The 21,500-nt window shown below is 42.7% G+C and overlaps 1 protein-coding gene across 1 annotated transcript in view; it reads right to left on the reverse strand.

Annotated features, from left to right (window-relative positions):
• C1H12orf42 (chromosome 1 C12orf42 homolog) overlaps positions 1 to 21,500 on the reverse strand; it is a 253,372-nt gene that overhangs the window by 125,109 nt on the left and 106,763 nt on the right. Inside the window, exon 6 of the mRNA XM_048831554.2 lies at positions 2,398 to 2,562. Coding sequence (XP_048687511.2) covers positions 2,398 to 2,562 — 165 coding nt within the window. The remainder of the gene's footprint in view (positions 1 to 2,397; positions 2,563 to 21,500) is intronic.

Raw genomic sequence — 21,500 nt, forward strand, 5'->3', positions numbered from 1 at the left:
TAGCTGGGAGTGCTGGTAGCATAGGGCCTGAGGAGAGAGTCTACATAGCTAGATAATCCTACTGTCAGGGTGCCAATGCCTGAGATGATGGGGCATCCAGGATTCCCGGGTTTATGGATTATGGGTAGTAGATAGAATACCCCTGATCGGGGCTCTAGGGGTGTGTCAGTGTAGTTTTGTTCCTGTGCTTCTTTAGGGAGTTTCTTGAGCAGATGGTGTAGTTTCTTTTGGTAATCATCAGTGGGGTCAGATGGTAATGGCCTGTAGAATGTAGCGTCAGAGAGTTGTCTCGCAGCCTCTTGTTCATATTCCAACCTATTCATGATGACGACAGCACCTCCTTTGTCAGCCTTTTTGATTATAATGTCAGAGTTGCTTCTGAGGCTGTGGATGGCGTTGTGTTCTGCACAGCTGAGGTTATGGGCCAAGTGATGCTGCTTTTCCTCAATTTCAGCCCGTGCATGCTGGCAGAAGCACTCTATGTAGAAGTCCAGTTTATTGTTTCAACCTTCAGGAGGAGTCCACGCAGAATCCTTCTTTTTGTAGTGTTGATAGGAAGCTTTCTGTAGGTTAGTGTGCTGTTCAGTGGTGTGTTGGAAATATTCCTTGAGTCGGAGACATCAAAAGTAGGATTCTTGTTCATCGCAGAACTGTATCATGTTTGTGGGGGTGGTGGGGCAGGAGGACACTTCAGTCTCCCTGGTCACTCAATAACAGACCTAAAAGTGGCAATTCTTCAACAAAAAACCTTCAAAAACAGACTCCAATGTGAAACGGGAGAACTGGAATTAATTTGCAAACTGGAAACCATCACATTAGGCCTGAATAAAGACTGGGAGTGGTTGGGTCATTACAAAACCTAAACCTAATTTCCCCCATACTAAGTCCCCCCTACTGTTACTCACACCTTCTTGTCAGCTGTTTGAAATGGGCCACTCTCATTACCACTACAAAAGTTATTTTTCCTTGCTTGGTATCCTACTGTTAATTGAATTGTCTCATTAGACTGACCTCACACTTGGTAAGGCAACTCCCATCTTTTCATGTATTTACACCTGCTCCCGTATTTTCTACTCCGTGCATCTGATAAAGTGGGTTCTAGCCCACGAAAGCTTATGCCCAAATAAATTTGTTAGTCTCTAAGGTGCCACTAGGACTCCTCGTTGTTTTTATTATAATGAAGTGGGTCTCTAGAAATATTTGAGATAGGCAGACATTAGTATTGGAGGCAATTTCACTCTCAGACTACACTTCACAAAGTTCACCACTAAGCAGGCAATGCAGCCAAGTGCATATTAAACAGATAAGGAAATCAAGTTTTAAATGTGTGTGGAACAGATTTACAAGACAACTATACCAATATTAAATAACACATTTCAACCAGTTTACACATTTTAAATACATCTAAAAACCCATATTTATAGGCTGCTTACAGTGTTGTTGCAGCTGTGATGGTCCCAGCATATTAGAGAAAAAAGGTGGGTGAGGTAATATCTTTTATTGGACCAACCAGAGATATTGCCTCACCCACCTTCTCTCTCTAATTGACAGGCTGCAATATACGAGATTAATCTCACTGAGAGAGAGATTCACTTTCAAATGAGTCCATTTGGATATAGGGGCAGGGAGAGATCTTACAGCTGGACACTCTATTAGAAGTCTGGTTTGCTGAAGGAGGATAGATTTAATCACGTGCTAAAGTTAAGCTTGTGCTTAAGTGCTCTGCTGAACTGGGGTCACAAGTATGAGTCTCAGGAGCTGTAATTTCTGTAATTATTTTGACAGACATTATAAATGAGATTAAAAATGTTTGGGTCCATCCTCTTTGTCATGTAGCAATGAGTTATGCTAGCTACCTGCTTTGTTAAATACAGTATCTGAATACATGCATTCATATTCTGAAGCCTTCTTTTAGTGGATTTTATTATTAAGTATTATTATTACAGAACATTGACATCCTTAGAGAAAGCAGAACCATACTTTGGGTAATTCTGAACATAACTGAATATTCTGAGTTCAAAATTCCCAGAAAAGATCTAGATTGTCAATGGTCTGCTCACATGCTTACCATTCAGCAAATGCTTAAGCGCTTTGCTGGATAGGGTTTAAGTTGTGGTCTCAATTAAAACAAACATTCCCAGCAATTTGGAAAATCATGCTATATAGGGCCTGATCCAAAGCTCATTAAAGTGAGTTATAAGATGCTTATCAACTTCATTGGGCTTTGAATCAGCCCCGTATTTAGCTACGTAAAAATGGAGTTATGAGCCTAACTTTATGCTCTCATTTTTAAAAGTTTTAGCCAAAATGTTTTGTCATAAGCATTTGTAGAGTGCTATATACATTTATGTTATTACACAAAAGGGGAAAAAATCAGGAATCAGATAGGAAATCAACCTGAGAGATCTGATATGTCTTCCTCAGAGGAGTTCCCTTCATCGCACTGAGACAAAGAACAGCTTGTTCGTGGATTAATTCCTTCAAGTTCATTGAATGCATCTTGTGTACCACAACTAAGTTTGGATGTCTGAGATCTGACATCAGATGTAGTATCCGAGCATGCTAAAATATACAGGAAAATGAAAGTAGATTAAAGAATATTTCAAGAAAAGCTTGTTTCATTTCTTTTTAATCAAGACATTTGTATTCATTCGACTTCACAATCTTTTAAAAAATCAAAATTTTGGGTCTGAAAGTAGCTGACAGGGTCCAAACTGATCCTGCAGCCTTTCTGCACACGCAACTCCAGACAATGGCACCGGCCTAACAAATTGCTCCTCCCAAGGGAGGGGAAGTTAGTTTTCAAAACGTACTCTTGCCCTCCTCTCTCCACCTTGACTGGCTCATTCTCTCTTCTTTGGGCCTGGAGGTGCTCCCATACACAGGCAGCAACAAGTTAGTGGCTTCTGATATGATGTCAGGACAAAATAATCTTGCAGCAATCCATTCCCTTGGATCATTTTGCATCCTGGCTGGCTGCAGTGACCCTTAGGGAGTGCATTGCCCTGGAGTTCGTTCTCCTCATTGGGCCAGTGACTTATCATAAGATCTTCTTCCCCTCTTGGAACCGCAGAAAGAAATCTGCTGTATGTGGCCAGCAGAACAAGGATATCATTTGTCTGGTGGGAAGGACTGGACAACATTTTTGCCCCATTTACTTTTTCTTGGCCTTTTGCCTATTCCCTCGTCATGGCGATCTGCAATGCTAGGGGCAAAGAAGAGAGCCACATTTCAAAACCAGAGCCACAGATTCTGCACTCCTGCTCTCCTGGAGAGAATGTCAGGCCTACTCAAGTATTGTCTCTATGGGCCTCATCTGAAGCCTAGGGAAGGCAATGGAAAGGCTCCCATTGATTTTAATGGGTTTTGGATTATATTCTATGTCATCTCTTCTAGTCACTTCCTCAAAGATGATATAAAGCTTAGTATTTATCAGGCTAATGGAGATCCTTTGGGTATCCTTTAGGGGTAGGTGTAAGCACTCAGGAATTAGGTTAGCTGGAGCGAAGGCAAGGCACTTTTAACAGCTGGAATAGTTGCTCAGTCTGAATCTGCTCAGGATTCTGGAACCATCAAGTTCACGGTGGACATGCTCAAAGGATTAACATGCACATTACCATAGTCAACTCCCACATTAGCAGCTTTACATTCTCCAGTTTGCATTGTGTCCCACATGATAGTAACATGCTATCAATCCTTACACTTAGGGGCCTGCGCTTTTGGAACAGAAGGTACAGAGTTCTATCTCCACTGACAACCGTGAAGTCTATATGGCTAGGGCAAGCAAAATGGTTGACAGCCATGAAGTTTATACAGCCAGTGAATTGTTACCATGAACATATTATGATGCATCAGTAGGCTGTGAAAAATCTTTGCAGATTTTGTGAGTAGGTCTGCACTAAAAGGGCAGTTGCTTTTATTTTACTGAAGATAGCCCTATTGAAATTTCAGATGCTGATCATGTAATAATAGCTAGCTCTTTCATGACTATAAGGGGGCTGCTGCTATGTGTATACTGCACTCCTGTGAAAAAGGCATTGGCTCCCCTTCAAATTGTTCAGCTATGAGTGTCTTCAAACAATGAAAGGAAAGCCCTAAGACATAACATGATGCATGTTGTCCCAATAAATTCTTGTTCTGCATGTCCCTTGGTCTCATTATCTCAACTACCAAAATAGCCTATAAGTTTGGTTATGTAAAACCTTGTGAAGTAAATTCTCAGCACTTCATTTTGTCCTTAGTTGAAAAATGTCAAAGATCTTAAGATCAGATTATCACATGATACCTACTGATTATAGTTGGCACTGGTAGCTACACCTGCAGTTAAGATTGCCCAGCAAACTGTACTGCAAGACCCTGTTTTCAGTTGCTTACAGCTTTATCAAATTGTAACAGTTTGGTCTGGAATTCAGCCATTTCCAAGAACAAAGTTAAAGGAAAATATGTTGTTTTGTGCATGTAAAGAAAACATCTTATGACCATTTCTTTGAGTTCTAGCACCTCCAAGCACTGGAGCAGGGACTTGAAACTTGGAAAGAGGTGGCCTTTTTGTCATAATTGTGTCTTACTATTCCTGTGGAGAAACTGCACACAAGTTGCCAAGTGATAAGCCTTTGAAAATGTAAGTTTGCATACGCTCAGTAGAGGCTTGCTGGAGATTGTCAGCTAAATTCTCTGAAGATTCCATCTGTGCTGAGCATGCTCCAGCCCAGGAGGGCATGGGGAGGGGCAGGACTTTCCCTGCAATTGCTTCTCCAAGCATCTGGGGGCCACTTTGGCACCAGGCACCAGAATTGAGAGCATGAAGATGCTCTTTCTTGTAGTCTCAATGCTGCCCCTGCTGGCTCCTAGATAGCATGGAGGAGGAAGACAACAGCCTACTTCACAACACAACCCTAATTCAGCCCCAGAGTAGATCTATTCTGTTCACTGAATGAGGTATAGGTCCTGTGGAAAAAACAGTATGTGATCATGTAATTAAAGACTGTTCATAATGCATACACACAAGGGGGCTGGATTAAGCAAATTTAATTTTGGCATTTCCTACTTTTTGAGTGCTTGACTTTGCAACCTTAATATTCTTTTAATGTTTTTTTATCTGTAATATAGAGTCACAGTATATGGGTATGTCTACACTACGGAATAAGGTCGAATTTATAGAAGTCGTTTTTTTAGAAATCGGTTTTATATATTTGAGTGTGTGTGTCCCCACAGAAAATGCTCTAAGTGCATTAACTCGGCAGAGTGCTTCCACAGTACCGAGGCTAGAGTCGACTTCCGGAGCGTTGCACTGTGGATAGCTATCCCACAGTTCCCGCAGTCTCCGCTGCCCATTGGAATTCTGGGTTGAGATCCCAATGCCTGATGGGGCTAAAACATTGTCGCGGGTGGTTCTGGATACATATCGTCAGGCCCCCCTTCCCTCCCTCCCTCCGTGAAAGCAAGGGCAGACAATCGTTTCGCGCCTTTTTTCCTGAGTTACCTGTGCAGACGTCATACCACGGCAAGCATGGAGCCCGCTCAGCTAACTGTCACCATATGTCTCCTGGGTGCTGGCAGATGTGGTATGGCATTGCTACACAGTAGCAGCAACCCATTGCCTTCTGGCAGCAGACGGTGCAGTACGACTGGTAGCCGTCCTCGTCGTGTCCGAGGTGCTCCTGGCCACGTCGGCTGGGAGCGCCTGGGCAGACATGGGTGCAGGGACTAAATTTGGAGTGACTTGACCAGGTCATTCTCTTTAGTCCTGCAGTCAGTCCTATTGAACCGTCTTATGGTGAGCAGGCAGGCGATACGGATTGCTAGCAGTCGTACTGTACCATCTTCTGCCGGGCAGGCAAGAGATGAGGATTGCTAGCAGTCCTATTGCATCATCTTCTGCCGGGCAGGCAAGAGATGAGGATGCCTAGCAGTCCTACTGCACCATCTTCTGCTGAGCAGCCAAGAGATGTGGATGGCATGCAGTCCTTCTGCACCGTCTGCTGCCAGCCAAAGATGTAAAAGATAGATGGAGTGGATCAAAACAAGAAATAGACCAGATTTGTTTTGTACTCATTTGCCACCTCCCCCGTCTAGGAGACTCATTCCTCTAGGTCACACTGCAGTCACTCACAGAGAAGGTGCAGCGAGGTAAATCTAGCCATGTATCAATCAGAGGCCAGGCTAACCTCCTTGTTCCAATAAGAACAATAACTTAGGTGCACCATTTCTTATTGGAACCCTCCGTGAAGTCCTGCCTGAAATACTCCTTGATGAAAAGCCACCCCCTATGTTGATTTTAGCTCCCTGAAGCCAACCCTGTAAGCCGTGTCGTCAGTCGCCCCTCCCTCCGTCAGAGCAACGGCAGACAATCGTTCCGCGCCTTTTTTCTGTGCGGACACCATACCAAGGCAAGCATGGAGGCCGCTCAGCTCACTTTGGCAATTAGGAGCACATTAAACACCACACACATTATCCAGCAGTATATGCAGCACCAGAACCTGGCAAAGCAATACTGGGCGAGGAAGCGACGTCAGCGCGGTCACGTGAGTGATCAGGACATGGACACAGATTTCTCTGAAAGCATGGGCCCTGCCAATGCATGCATCATGCTGCTAATGGGGCAGGTTCATGCTGTGGAATGCCGATTCTGGGCTCGGGAAACAAGCACAGACTGGTGGGACCGCATAGTGTTGCAGGTCTGGGACGATTCCCAGTGGCTGCGAAACTTTCGCATGCGTAAGGACACTTTCATGGAACTTTGTGACTTCCTTTCCCCTGCCCTGAGGCGCATGAATACCAAGATGAGAGCAGCCCTCACAGTTGAGAAGTGAGTGGCGATAGCCCTGTGGAAACTTGCAACATCAGACAGCTACCAGTCAGTTGGGAATCAATTTGGAGTGGGCAAATCTACTGTTGGGGCTGCTGTGATGCAAGTAACCCACGCAATCAAAGATCTGCTTATATCAAGGGGGTAGTGACCCTGGGAAATGTGCAGGTCATAGTGGATAGCTTTGCTGCAATGGGATTTCCTAACTGTGGTGGGGCCATAGACAGAACCCATATCCCTATCTTGGCACCAGAGCACCAAGCCGACGAGTACATAAACCGCAAGGGGTACTTTTCGATAGTGCTGCAAGCTCTGGTGGATCACAAGGGATGTTTCACCAACATCAACGTGGGATGGCCGGGAAAGATACATGACGCTCGCATCTGCAGGAACTCTGGTCTGTTTCAAAAGCTGCAGGAAGGGACTTTATTCCCAGGCCAGAAAATAACTGTTGGGGATGTTGAAATGCCTATATGTATCCTTGGGGACCCAGCCTACCCCTTAATGCCATGGCTCATGAAGCCGTACACAGGCAGCCTGGACAGTAGTCAGGAGCTGTTCAACTACAGGCTGAGCAAGTGCAAAATGGTGGTAGAATGTGCATTTGGATGTTTAAAGGCGCGCTGGTGCAGTTTACTGACTCACTTAGACCGCAGCGAAACCAATATTCCCACTGTTATTACCGCTTGCTGTGTGCTCCACAATATCTGTGAGAGTAAGGGGGAGACGTTTATGGCGGGGTGGGAGGTTGAGGCAAATCGCCTGGCTGCTGGTTACGCGCAGCCAGACACCAGGGTGGTTAGAAGAGCACAGGAGGGTGCGGTACGCATCAGAGAAGCTTTTAAAACTAGTTTCATGACTGGCCAGGCTATGGTGTGAAAGTTCTCTTTGTTTCTCCTTGATGAAACTCCCCGCCCCTTGGTTCACTCTACTTCCCTGTAAGCTAACCTCCCTCCCCTCCTCCCTTCGATCACCGCTTGCAGAGGGAATAAAGTCATTGTTGCTTCACATTAATGCATTCTTTATTCATTCATCACACAAATAGGGGGATGACTACCAAGGTAGCCCAGGAGGGGTGGTGGAGGAGGGAAGGAAAATGCCACACAGCACTTTAAAAGTTTACAACTTTAAAATTTATTGAATGCCAGCCTTCTTTTTTTTGGGCAATCCTCTGTGGTGGAGTGGCTGGTTGGCCGGTGGCCCCCCCACCGCATTCTTGGGCATCTGGGTGTGGAGGCTATGGAACTTGGGGAGGAGGGCGGTTGGTTACACAGGGGCTGTAGTGGCAGTCTGTGCTCCAGCTGCCTTTGCTGCAGCTCAACCATACACTGGAGCATACTGGTTTGGTCCTCCAGCCGCCTCAGCATTGAATCCTGCCTCCTCTCATCACGCTGCCGCCACATTTGAGCTTCAGCCCTGTCTTCAGCCCACCACTTACTCTCTTCAGCCCGCCACTTACTCTCTTCAGCCCGCCACTTACTCTCTTCAGCCCGCCACCTCTCCTCCCGGTCATTTTGTGCTTTCCTGCACTCTGACATTATTTGCCTCCACACATTCGTCTGTGCTCTGTCAGAGTGGGAGGACAGCATGAGCTCGGAGAACATTTCATCTCAAGTGCATTTTTTTTTCTTTCTAAGCTTCACTGGCCTCTGAGAAGGAGAAGATCCTGTGATCATTGAAACACATTTAGCTGGTGTAGAAACAAAAAGGGACAGCGGTATTTAAAAAGACACATTTTATAAAGCAGTGGCTACAGTCTTTCAGGGTAAACCTTGCTGTTAACATTACATACATAGCACATGTGCTTTCGTTACAAGGTCACATTTTGCCTCCCCCCACCGCGTGGCTACCCCCTCAACCCTCCTCCCTCCCTGTGGCTAACAGCGGGGAACATTTCTGTTTAGCCACAGGCAAACAGCCCAACAGGAATGGGCTCCTCTGAGTGTCCCCTGAAAAAAAGCACTCTATTTCAACCAAGTGACCATGAATTATATCTCACTCTCCTGAGGATAACACAGAGAGATAAAGAACGGATGTTGTTTGAACGCCAGCAAACATACACTGCAATGCTTTGTTGTACAATGATTCCCGAGTACGTGTTACTGGCCTGGAGTGGTAAAGTGTCCTACCATGAAGGACGCAATAAGGCTGCCCTCCCCAGAAACCTTTTGCAAAGGCTTTGGGAGTACATCCAGGAAAGCCGCGAATGCCAGGGCAAAGTAATCCTTTCACATGCTTGCTTTTAAACCATGTATAGTATTTTAAAAGGTACACTCACCAGAGGTCCCTTCTCCGCCTGCTGGGTCCAGGAGGCAGCCTTGGGTGGGTTCGGGGGGTACTGGCTCCAGGTCCAGGGTGAGAAACAGTTCCTGGCTGTCGGGAAAACCGGTTTCTCCGCTTGCTTGCTGTGAGCTATCTACAACCTCCTCATCATCATCATCTTCTTCGTCCCCAAAACCTGCTTCCGTATTGCCTCCATCTCCATTGAAGGAGTCAAACAACACGGCTGGGGAAGTGGTGGCTGAACCCCCTAAAATGGCATGCAGCTCATCATAGAAGCAGCATGTTTGGGGCTCTGACTTGGAGCGGCCGTTCGCCTCTCTGGTTTTCTGGTAGGCTTGCCTCAGCTCCTTCAGTTTCACGCGGCACTGCTTCGGGTCCCTGTTATGGCCTCTGTCCCTTCATGCCCTGGGAGATTTAGACAAAGTTTTTGGCATTTCGAAAACTGGAACGGAGTTCTGATAGCACGGATTCCTCTCCCCATACAGCGATCAGATCCCGTACCTCCCGTTCGGTCCATGCTGGAGCTCTTTTGCAATTCTGGGACTCCATCATGGTCACCTGTGCTGATGAGCTCTGCATGGTCACCTGCAGCTTGTCACGCTGGCCAAACAGGAAATGAGATTCAAAAGTTCGCGGTTCTTTTCCTGTCTACCTGGCCAGTGCGTCTGAGTTGAGAGTGCTGTCCAGAGCGGTCATAATGGAGCACTCTGGGATAGCTCCCGGAGGCCAATACCGTCGAATTGTGTCCACAATACCCCAAATTCGAGCCGGCAAGGCTGATTTAAGCGTTAATCCACTTGTCAGGGGTGGAGTACGGAAATCGATTTTAAGAGCCCTTTAAGTCAAAATAAAGGGCTTCATCGTGTGGACGGGTGCAGGTTTACATCGATTTAATGTTGCTAAATTCGACCTAAAGTCCCAGTGTAGACCAGGGCTATGAGTCATACTCACTGCAGGTCAAATTCATCCTTGGATAATTTATCCAAGCATAAATTTTGCTCTATATAGGTGTGATATTCTTAAAGGGACATATATTAAAATCATTTGAAAAGATATCCCTACTTCTGTTACAAATAACATCTTTCGTTATCAAAACAAAGACATTTACAAATCTTATTTATACAGAATCTAAATTTGGGGCAAGTTTGACAAGTCTTTTTGTATATATGTTATCTCTCTGTACTTTGTTTCTAAATCTGGAATTTATCTTCGGCCATAAGTTTTAAAGTCAATGAAGGGCGTGACAAGATGGCTGATGTTAGTCTGGGGGGTCCTGCGCTTTTCTTGGCGGGAGCTAAGATGCCACCCCTTGCTCCTGTTCTTGGGGTGTTGATGGCCCCGCTAGTGGCCCAGGAAGGTGGTAAAGGAGGGAAGTGGAGGAGGGGTCTGGGTTTGCTCCTCACTCTGAGCCCCAGCCCCTCTTGACCTCTGCGGGTTTTTACCCTCTTTCCCCTTGGGTGGGGTACCTTCAGTCCTTAGATGCTGGGGAAGGGCGTCTCCCTCCCCTACTGGGGCAGGTTCCCCCTTACTTTGGTTTTCTGATTTTCCAAGTCTCACAGCACACCTCCAAGCTCCAGTCCTTCCTCCTCCTCCTCTGTCTGCCTGAAGCAGGGGGGTTTTATTAGGTTCCTAGCAGGGCCTTAATTGACTGCAGGTGCTCCAATTAACCTGCAGCCACCTTCCCTAGTCTACAGGGAACCACACCTTAATTAGCCTTGAGCTTATATATTTCCCCTCTAGCAGTCTCCCACTGTTCCCTGGCTCTCCTGTATCACAAGGGTTAAAACATATTATAAAACCTCCATGCACATTGGCGGAGGGGCATTCATGGTTGATAATGGTTGTGTTCTGACACAATTTAAATATATATGATCAGAAATAAAAAGCAAGAAACATGTTCTATATTATCATTACACTGATGGGCTTCACCTAATTATCAGCCAGTACCTGAATAGATTTGCTGTCAAGATCAGCAGAAACATGTAGGCAGAGAAGATGAACTGCATGAACTATAGTACTTTTAGAATAACAGAGTTACTAAAAAATGAGACATGTTGCACCTTGTTTTTCATGACTTACTTTCAAAAGCTGGATTTCCCATATAAAATTTAATTAATAAAGGAAGTTACTGAATGGGGACAAAATGGCCAGCTATTCCAAGGAATCATTTACTAAAAACTAACCTAAATTCTGTTGGGACTATTCTGTGACTCTGATGCAGGACAGTAGTTAAGCATATGCTCAACTTTAAGCCAGTACTTTAGTTCCTTTTACGTCATGTTTGGATGTTTTTCTTCAAGATTGGATTTTTTTTCTAAACAATATACTCTAGGAGTTATTTGGGGGAAAATAGCCTGTGCTATACAGGAGGTCAGACTAGATGATCACAGTGGTCCCTTCTGGCCTTGGAATCCGTGTTTAAGCGCTATCCTGGATAAGGAATGCTTTTCTGAATTGTAGCCTACGTTAGTAAACTGCAACAAGTATCTTGTGACCATTTTCATGATCAAAACCACAAATGAAAAAACAAATTTCATCAAATCAGATGAAGTAAAATGGTTTCTAATGTAATAAATGCTCTGTTCATTACATACCATCATGCTAGATACATCTTTTTTTCTATCAACATTTTTTAAAATGTTTCATATGAGTGTACTTATGTATGTTGAGATATTATGACAAAGATTTTTTACAAAATGAACTCTGAAAGTAAGTCTCCAAAATCCATATTTAAGACACTAAATAATTGGCCTGATTTCCAAAGATATTGAGCACCCAGAAATTTCCACTGAAGCCAACGGCAGCTGTTAGAGGCTCACACTTTTGTAAATCAGCCCATTTATTTAGTCACCTAGTATGGATTTTGGAGAATTAACTTTAGGCATCCATTTTTGAAAATCTTGGCTAGACCTTTTAAATCACAATGCACAGGCCAAAAAGAGCAAAATTTAGCCCTAAAAATTAAACAACATAAAATGTCAAATTGGTAAAGCCACAGAAAACACAAATATATGGGTAATAGAATAAGACAGAAAGCATATTAACATGCATGAGTCCCAATGTCATCTCTGGATCACCAGTGTAACACAGCATTATTATTTGTTATTTGTACTGAGGTAGTGGCTAGCAGACCCCTGCCCCATTGCACTAGTAATATATAAATACATGTGTAACGTGGCAAGACACCTGTTGTGACTAAGATAAATAATAATAATGAAACAAAATCTCTTTGCAAGGGAAAAAAAGCCATATAAAGCTTTAGATTCGGAATAGCTTCTTACTTAGTCTATAATCAGTTTTGATTTAGTGATGGCACTGTTAATTTTAGCCCACATATTGTTACTAATCTGAAGATGTGGAAAGCTAAAACTTTTCTGCTCTAAAGAGCACTGAATCTGTCTTTTCTAATTAGATATAGTTAGTTCAAGCCACAGATGAGGTTATGAAATGGTTTTATTTAAGGTCACGCTTTTTGAACGTATGCTAACTCTTCCTCTATTAACATTATCATTTTTCTGAATTATAACTCTTGGGATCATTATCAAAAGGTCAGGAGAGAGGTCTGTGGCACTGCTGTTTGCCTTTACATCTGGGTTAGTGACATGTATGCGAAGGACCTTTAGAAAAAGTGAGATAGTGAGATAGAAAGAAGGAACGGAAGGCATCACCACACTAAATGAAAAGCAAACAATATGCATATCAGCATCCTAAGGAGCCATACCACTCTGCTGGGAAAAGCCAAGACAAAAGAATTATCTGACACAACAGTTCAAAGCATATTGCACCTGTCAAAATGTCTGTCATCTTCTATAGAAATGCACCATTCTAAAGGAGAAAAGGGAAACTCTAGCAAAGTCATTCAGAAACAACAGACCACTTTGTCTCTTTCCTTCCAGCCAACTCCTTCATCTGAAAGCCATTTAACTCAGTGCTAAAGATTGCCTGGAAGGACCAGACAATAGGAAGTTCTCTTTCATTGTCAAGGACAGTTACACTTTGAAGATGATGCTCAAAAGGGGTTAAAATGGGTCAACAAGCAATTGTTGGTCCTATCCAAGGAAATGTGAACAGAACATTGTTAAAGCCACCAAAAAAAAATCTATCTAAAAGAACACATCTTTAAACTAGGGAAGGTGGGGGGGGGACCCAACACATGATATTGATTTAATCACAAAGAGAAATAAAGATAAAAAAGCAGTAGCACAAATGGATTAATGGGGAGTTTGGGTCTAGGCATTGCAGTTGCTAGCTATATGCATCCAAGTTGCAGAAAAGGTGAGAAAAACAGGAGGCAAACAACGGGAAAAGAGGAAAAACTAATTATAAACTAACAATGTTTTTACCTTGGTGACGTGAATCTTCAGGAGAGCCTCATTTTATATTGCATGTTAGTTAACTACATGGAACCAGGATTTCATTAGCAATGTATTTGATTTTACCAATTACTTAATCTAAAAACAAAACAGAAAGCCAGCTCCATGCCTACATACATACATATCTTGGTTAATATTTTTATAGCTTTAGTGAGGTGAACCTCAATGTTTTTGATTTCAAGCCTATGGGGAAATAATAAATGCTTCTCATGTAAAGAGGTTTTAGAGGTAACTCATGACTTTAAATCCTAAATTAAATCTTTTGTAAGGCAATAGAGTAACTTTATGCTATCCCGCTTACCTAAAAACAATTATTATTTAGGATTATTTGTTGTTATTAATGGAACCCTTGTTCTCTGCTCCTCTCTTCTAGTCTATTTCTAGCATTTACTTGGGGCATCATGTGTGAATAGAGGCACTGATCCTGCAAACACTTTAGTTCAATGCTACTATGAACTGTAAAGTTACTCACCTGTATCAATCTTTGCAGCACTGGGCTTTAGATTATAAATTCCTTAGGGAGGGGAACATGTGTGAAATCTTGGCTCCATTGAAGTCAATGGTAAAACTCCCATTGACTTCAATGGGACCCCATGTATTTAGATGTTTCTATAAAGAACCTAACACAACTGTAAGTTCTCAAAATGTTTATCGCCATGACAGTTTCACATACATTTTTCATAAAGTAACATTTCTCCTCTTTTACTTAATTTCCGTACTGCAGGCATAATGACAACAAGAATAGAACATACGTGTAGCTGAATTAGAGGGCACATAAATTGAAACAGCAGATCAAGCCCCCCCGAGTGCTGGAATGTGAACTCCCTAAGGATTTTGGAGAGTGCACAGGTATGGAGCCAGATTCTCAGGTAGTGTAAATTGCACTAGCTCCTAAAGGCCATGGAGCTATGTCAATTTCAAGAAGGCAGACTTTAGTAAACTCAGGGAGTTGATAGGTATGATCCCATGGGCAGCACGTCTAAGGGAAAAAACAGTTCAAGAGCACTGGCAGTTTGTCAAAAAGACGTTTTTAAGGGCACAAGAGCAAAACTATCTCACTGCATCGGAAACATATGAAGTATGGTAAGAGACCACCCTGGCTTAACCAAAAGACCTTTAATGATCTGAAACACAAAAAAGAGTCCTACAAAAAGTGGAAAACAGGTAAAATTATGAAGGATGAATACAAACAAACAACACAAGCATGTAGGGACAGAGTTAGAAAGGCCAAGGCACAACATGAGATTATCTAGCTAGAGACATAAAGGGTAGCAAGAAAACATTCTACAAATAGAAGCAAGAGGAAGACCAAAGACAGGGTAGGCCCATTAATCAATGAGGGGGGAAAAACAATAACAGAAAATGTGGAAATGGCGGACGTGCTAAGCAGCACCATCCCTACCCATACGCAAAGTACGCAGCTGCGTAGGGCACCAGAAAATTTGGTGCCCCAAATTTCCTGGTGCCCTGTGCAGCTGTGTGCTGCTCCAGCCCCGGCCCCAGTCCAACCCAGCCCCGCCTCTTCCCATCCCTGGTCCACCCCAGCCCCTCCCCCGCTCCCCCGCTTCCCCAAAGCCCCCTCCATGCTCCGCACCCGCCCCTTCCCACCCCCACTCCACCCCTTCCCCAAAGCCTCTGCCCTGCCCATTCCTGCCCCTGCTCCACTCCAGCCCTGCCCCCACTCCCCTGAGGACTGCAGCAGCATCAGGCCTGCACTCACTGGCGGCGGGAAGTGCAGTAACCCAGCCCCAGCTGCGCCACAGGTGAGTGCTGGGGGGTGGTTCCCCCTGCCCCACAAGCCAGCCCCACCCCACCCCCACAGAGGCCTGAGGCCCCACACATCCCTCCCCCATGAGTGGGGGGGCGCTGTGTAGGGCCCCAGAATAGCTAGGGACAGCCCTGGTGCTAAGTGCCTTTTTTGTTTCAGTTTTCACCAAAAAGGTTAGTAGCGATCAGATGTCTAACACAGTGAACGCGGGGGTAGGGGTATGTATGTGGGGTAGGATCTGAGGCTAAAATAGGGAAAGAACAAGTTAAAAATTACACTGACAGATTAAATGTCTTCAAGTTGGCACGGCCTGATGAAATGGATCCTAGAATACTTAAGGAGCTGATTGAGGAGATATCTGAGCCATTAGCAATTATCTTTGAAAACTCATAGAAGACAGAAGAAATTCCAGAGGACTGGAAGAGGGCAAATACAGTGCAAAATTATAAAAAGGGAAATAAGGACAACCCAGGGGAATTACCGACCGATCAGCATAACTTCAGTACCCGGAAAGATAATGGAGCAAATAATCAAGCAATCAATTTGCAAACATCTAGAAGACAATAAGGTGATAAGTAACAGTCAACATGGATTTATCTAGAACAAATCATGTCAAATCAAGCTAATAGCTTTCTTTGACAGGGTAACAAAGAAGGGGTGGAGTGGGGGGGAAGTGGCAGATGTGGTATATATTGACTTTAATAAGGCTTTTGATATTGCCTCGCATAACATTTTCATAAACTAAGGAAAGATACCTTAGATGGAGCTACTATAAGTTGAGTGCATAACTCGTTGGAAAACCATTCCCAGAGAGTAGTTATCAGTGATTCAATCAAACTTGAAGGGCATATCGAGTGGCAACCCGCAGGGACTGGTTCTAGGTCTAGGTATGTTCAATATCTTCATCAATGATTTAGATAATGGCATAGAGAATACACTTATAATATTTTCAGACAATACCAACTTGGGAGGGGTTGCAAGTGCTCTGGATGATAAGATTAACATTCAAAATGATCTGGACAAACTGGAGAAATGATCTAAGGTAAATAGGATGAAATTCAATACAGACAAATGCAAAGTACTCCACTTAGGAAGAATCAATTGCACGCATACACAAAATGGGAAATGACTGCCTAGGAAGGAGTACTGTGGAAAGGGATCTGGGGTCATAGTAGATCACAAGCTAAATATGACTCAACAGTGTGACACTGTTGCAAAAAAAGTGAACATCATTCTGAAATGCATCAGCAGCAGTATTGTAAGCAAGACAAGTGAAGTAATTCTTCCACTCTACTCCATGCTGATAAGGCCTCAACTGGAGTATTGTGTCCAATTCTGGACACCACATTTCAGGACAGATGTGAATAAATTGGAGAAGAGGCAAGCAACAAAAATTATTAAAAGTCTAGAAAACATGACCTATGAGGGAAGATTGAAAAAATTGGGCTTGTTTAGTCTGGAGAAGAGAAGACTGAGGGGAAGGGGGGACATGATAATAGTTTTCATGTACATAAAAGATTTTTACAAGGAGGAGGGAGATATATTTTTCTTCTTAACCTCTGAGGATAGGACAAGAAGCAATGGGCTTAAATTCCAGCAAGGGAGGTTTAGGTTGGACATTAGGAACTGTAAGGGTAGTTAAGCACTAGAACAAATTGCCTAGGGAAGTTGTGGAATCTCCATTATTGCAGGTTTTTAACAGCAGGTTAAACAAACACCCACCAGGAATTATCTAATTAATATTTAGTCCTGCCTTGAATGCAGGGGATTGGACTAGATGATCGAGGGTGGTCCCTTCCAGTCCTACTCATCTATGATTCTATGATTCTATAATTTACAACAGCTGAGAATCTAACCCCTTGTGTTCCGTTTAAGCCATCATAGAGTGATCAGAGTCATGAAGCTCATGTATATAATGGCCTAACAGAACAACGAATCTGCAAACACTTGAAATTAGGGGAAGTTCAGATTCAAATCTGATCCCAGAACCAAGATTTACAATTTGGACGCACCTCTAACAAGAGTTATAGATGGCAAGCATAACAATATATAGAATATAGATACCTATAGATAAGTTAACCTTACAACTCTCTCAATATTTTGATTTTTAGGCTGAAATTTGCTATGCTTGCTCTAAATCAGAGTGAACTTTTCCTGAAAGATTAATCAAAAATGGTAGCACCAATGCCAAATATTTGCAAGACCGTTTTTTAGTTAAGAAATATTTCGTGACTTTTTTTTGACCAGTTCAGATCAGTAGAAGCCACTTGAAATGTAAAATTTAGCAGGGTTATAGGTTTTCCTAGGTTTGGTGACAATCCGGTTTTATTTGGCCAAGTTATTTTCTTCACAAACATGAACCAGATTATATTAAACAATTAAAAAGAATGATCTCCCAACGTTACACTGGCACTTAGCATATCTACGTATAAAAACTGAGTGAAAAGTTCCACTGAACATGCCTCGTATATTGCACACTCTTCAAATACTGCTTGGAATACAGTATTATTTATTTCTTCAGGGACTTTTTATGGCAATCATCACTATAGGATCTGAGTACTTCACAAACATTCATTAATTTATCTTCATAACACCCTTGTGAGATAGAGTGGCATTTTCATCTCCATTTTACAGATGAACTGAATCACAGAAAGATTAAGCTAAAAATATTCAAAGATTTGTGGATGCCCAATCTGAGATGCCTAGGGCTTAATTTTTCATACTATACATTATTTTGTAGCACATTCAGCGCATGCCTCCTACAGATTTCAGTTGCAGCTGTGAGTGCTCACAACACGTCTGCAAACAAGGTCTCAAGCAGGGCACCCAAAAAATAAGGAACCCACCATTAATGACCACCTGTAAAAAGTCTGGCTTTTGTGATATGCCCTGCATCACACAGGAACTCTTTGGCAGAGGCAGGGATAGAAGCCACTTCTCCAGGGCGGCATTCAACTCCTTTAACCCTGAGACTTGTCCTGTCTCTTTGTACAATCCTCTGCCTCGTTCTCCCTACTTCTGCAATAAATGGGGCTGGGGTTCTGCAGACAACAGCTTCCTTCACTTCACAGACTTCACTTATACCCAGAACACAGCCTCCCCTAAGGACTGAATTAAGAGGGGGTCCTGTGGAAAAACAGTATGTGATCATATAATTAAAGACTATAGCATAATACATGCATACAAGGGGGCTGAATTAAGGTTGTACAGACAACTATAATTCTGGCATTTCCTAAATTTTAAATGCACAATTTTGTAACCTTAACATTCTTTCAATTTAGTTTTTGTCTGTAATTACATAGATGTTGGTTTAAAAAGCAAACAAAAAAACAGAAATTTCATTATGTGGAATCATATTGACTCCCACCTGCATTATCAACAGGGTTAGAACTGTCAGATCCATAGCGTGGGCCTCTACCACTTGAGCTATCAGGATAGGCAATAGCAATAGTACATTGTAAGCTTCTATGTGGATCAGCCACCAGAGGGAAATGAGAAACATTTTACCAGTGGGTTTCAAAGGTACATGCTGACAGCACAGGAATGTTGAACCTTGGGAATCCTAGGTTCATTTCCATTTTCTTAGGGATGGGTGTTCTAGTGTTTACAAACATCTCTTCACTTCTCTCTCTATTTAGTTCTCCAATCCCCACTAGCCTCTTCCTGTCCTAGTCTTCTTCCCTAGACAACCCTGTCCCTGTCCCAGCCTTCCTCTTTCATCTTTTGTCTCAGTCTTGCCTTGCCGCAAGCTCCTCACCCCTCTGCATTCCAGTCAGGCTACTTCCTTCTCCTCCATGCAATCTGGGCATCAGCAGTGGGGGCACTTAGCCCACAGGACACACAGTCTCCATGTTTTTAGTTTTGGTGCCTGGTGCCACGGTGGCCTTTGGCAGCCAAAAGGCACTACTGTAAGGAAAGTTTTGCTCATACCTGGAGCTCCTGGGATGGAGCATGCTAAGTCACCATGTCAGGACAGCACATGCACAGTCTCATCAGCACATAGACACTGCCTAGGGATACAGCATGCTCAGTGCAGATGGAATCTCTGGAGAATTTAGATGATGAAGTCTAACAAATCTCTACTGAATGTGTGGAAAGTATGGTTTTCATAGTTTATAATTTGTCAGAAGTTGGGCATATTTTCACGAGACTAGCAAAGGGCACTTTCTTGATACCAGGGTGGCACCCTCTGCTAAATTTCATATCCATGCTCCAAAGTAGAAACACTAGAACTTCTCAGTGCAACACCTGTATGGATTTTTAACATAGGCAAAACAGCATATTTTGTTCCCTCCTTCTGTTCTCAGAAACTGCCAGAACATATTTGCTGAAACTTTCCAAAAAATTCAGCCTGAGGCAGACACCCAGAAGGAAAATTTCAGCCTTAATCGTTAAAACTTGGCTAAATTATAAGCAACTGAAAAGAGGGTTTTAAAATGGAAAGTGTTAGGCAACCTTAACTATAGACATAGCTACCAGCACTGTAACTGGCATAAACTGAAAATATACTGACATGTACAAACACTACATTTCTGAATAATTTTTAAATGCATTAAGGTGTGGTTAGCAATTAGATCTTGCTGTGATTGCTAGAGCTGTTTGAATATTGCAAAACTTTTGAGCCAACTTTTCCATTGGTATAACTCCATTGAAGACAAGCAGAAAATTCAGCTCATTGTTTGCAAAAATTCATTTGAAATATTAGTGGCTATTCACTTTGACCATGATGATGCCCCACTTTCATTCACTATTCATATATAAGTCTGCACAAATGTTAGGAAGGACAGCCATGCTCCAGTGAATACCTGTATTCACATATGAATAAGTGCACAAGCATGAATAATGAATAGCTAAGGGTCAGAGTGAACAATTCATAGACAATACAGACTGAGGTTTGTTTGCGCAAACTATTAGAATACTTTTCAGTAATGAATAAATTCATAAAAAGCACAAGTCTGTTCATGAATGACTCATGAAAAGAAATGCTAAATTCATCTGACAATTTATCTGCAATAAATCATTTAACCAGCTATAGTGATTGTGCACTTCATAAATACCTCAACAGAATTGTTTTTTAAAAGTGTTTACATAAACATGGCTCTGTTAAGAGTAGGTTTTTTTAGTACTGTTGCTCTATCAGGGTCCCCACCCCCCACCATAATGAATCAATTTCCTGAGTGACCTCACAGTCATAACTGCTACCTTATTGACCAAACAAAGTTTGCTTATTACTATTAGCATGGCAGAACCAATATAGTTGGGAGATTAAGCAGGCTTCATCCTGTTTCATGAATCAATAAAATGGCTAGCTAAATTCTAATTTCAGAATCTCTATAAAGAGGATAATCTAATAGGCAATGAGAACACAGCTTGACTTGCAAACCTCAGTCCAAGTTAGCTCTGATGACAGTCAGAAAAATAATCTTTTAACTTACAAACTGACCACATTTTATGAGGGAGCAAGAAGAGGCAGAGAGAGAATATGCATGGATGTAACTTTTTGCAGAACTTTTTTTTTTTTTTTAGTGTAAGTGTTCTCTCTACAATTAGTGATAGGCAAATTGGTCTGATTAAGAAAGAGATTCCCCTAGTTCAGGCTGATTGATGTAGTTGAGGTGATCATGGATATATTCACCTTAACTTGAAACAATTGAGTGGATGGCACAGATTCAAAGAGCAAAAGCCATATCTTCTTGAGCATTAAGACTCCAAGGAGCCAATACCTACTTGATCTTTGGCCTGAGGCTACAGTTCACCTTGAAAAATCTAGTAATAAAGAGAAAGAGGCCTTATGGGACAACTTATTTTTCTCCAGTCCCTATGGCTGAAGTAGATACTTTTTTGAGCCCTAGCTATTTTCTCTAATCCCTCTGTAAAAATCTATACAGTGTAACTGAGGGTTTCTAGGGAATTGCCCCCTTTCTCATCACAGTAGCGGAAAATCTCTTCCTATATCTTGTAATAGGCACTAGATATCATGCAGAGCCTTTATATGCCAATTACAAATACTTCCAGGCACTAGTTCCTCTCATATACTAAGTACTGAAACTTCGCAGGAAGCATAGGATCAGAGAAAATGTTACTGGCAACATACTTTAGGAGGCTAGCAAGAACAGGCAAGGGAGCTTAGAGAACAAACTAGATGCTACTTAATACACTACTGGAAGGCACTCAGATACTACTGTATTAGGGAGGTATAAGAATCTATATAGAATAGAAATGTATAAGTTTCTCTTGGCTTCTCCTAGAGGCTTTGACACTTTGGAGA

This window comes from Caretta caretta, chromosome 1 (assembly GCF_965140235.1).
Source record: "Caretta caretta isolate rCarCar2 chromosome 1, rCarCar1.hap1, whole genome shotgun sequence".
Classification (NCBI taxonomy): Eukaryota; Metazoa; Chordata; order Testudines; family Cheloniidae; genus Caretta; species Caretta caretta.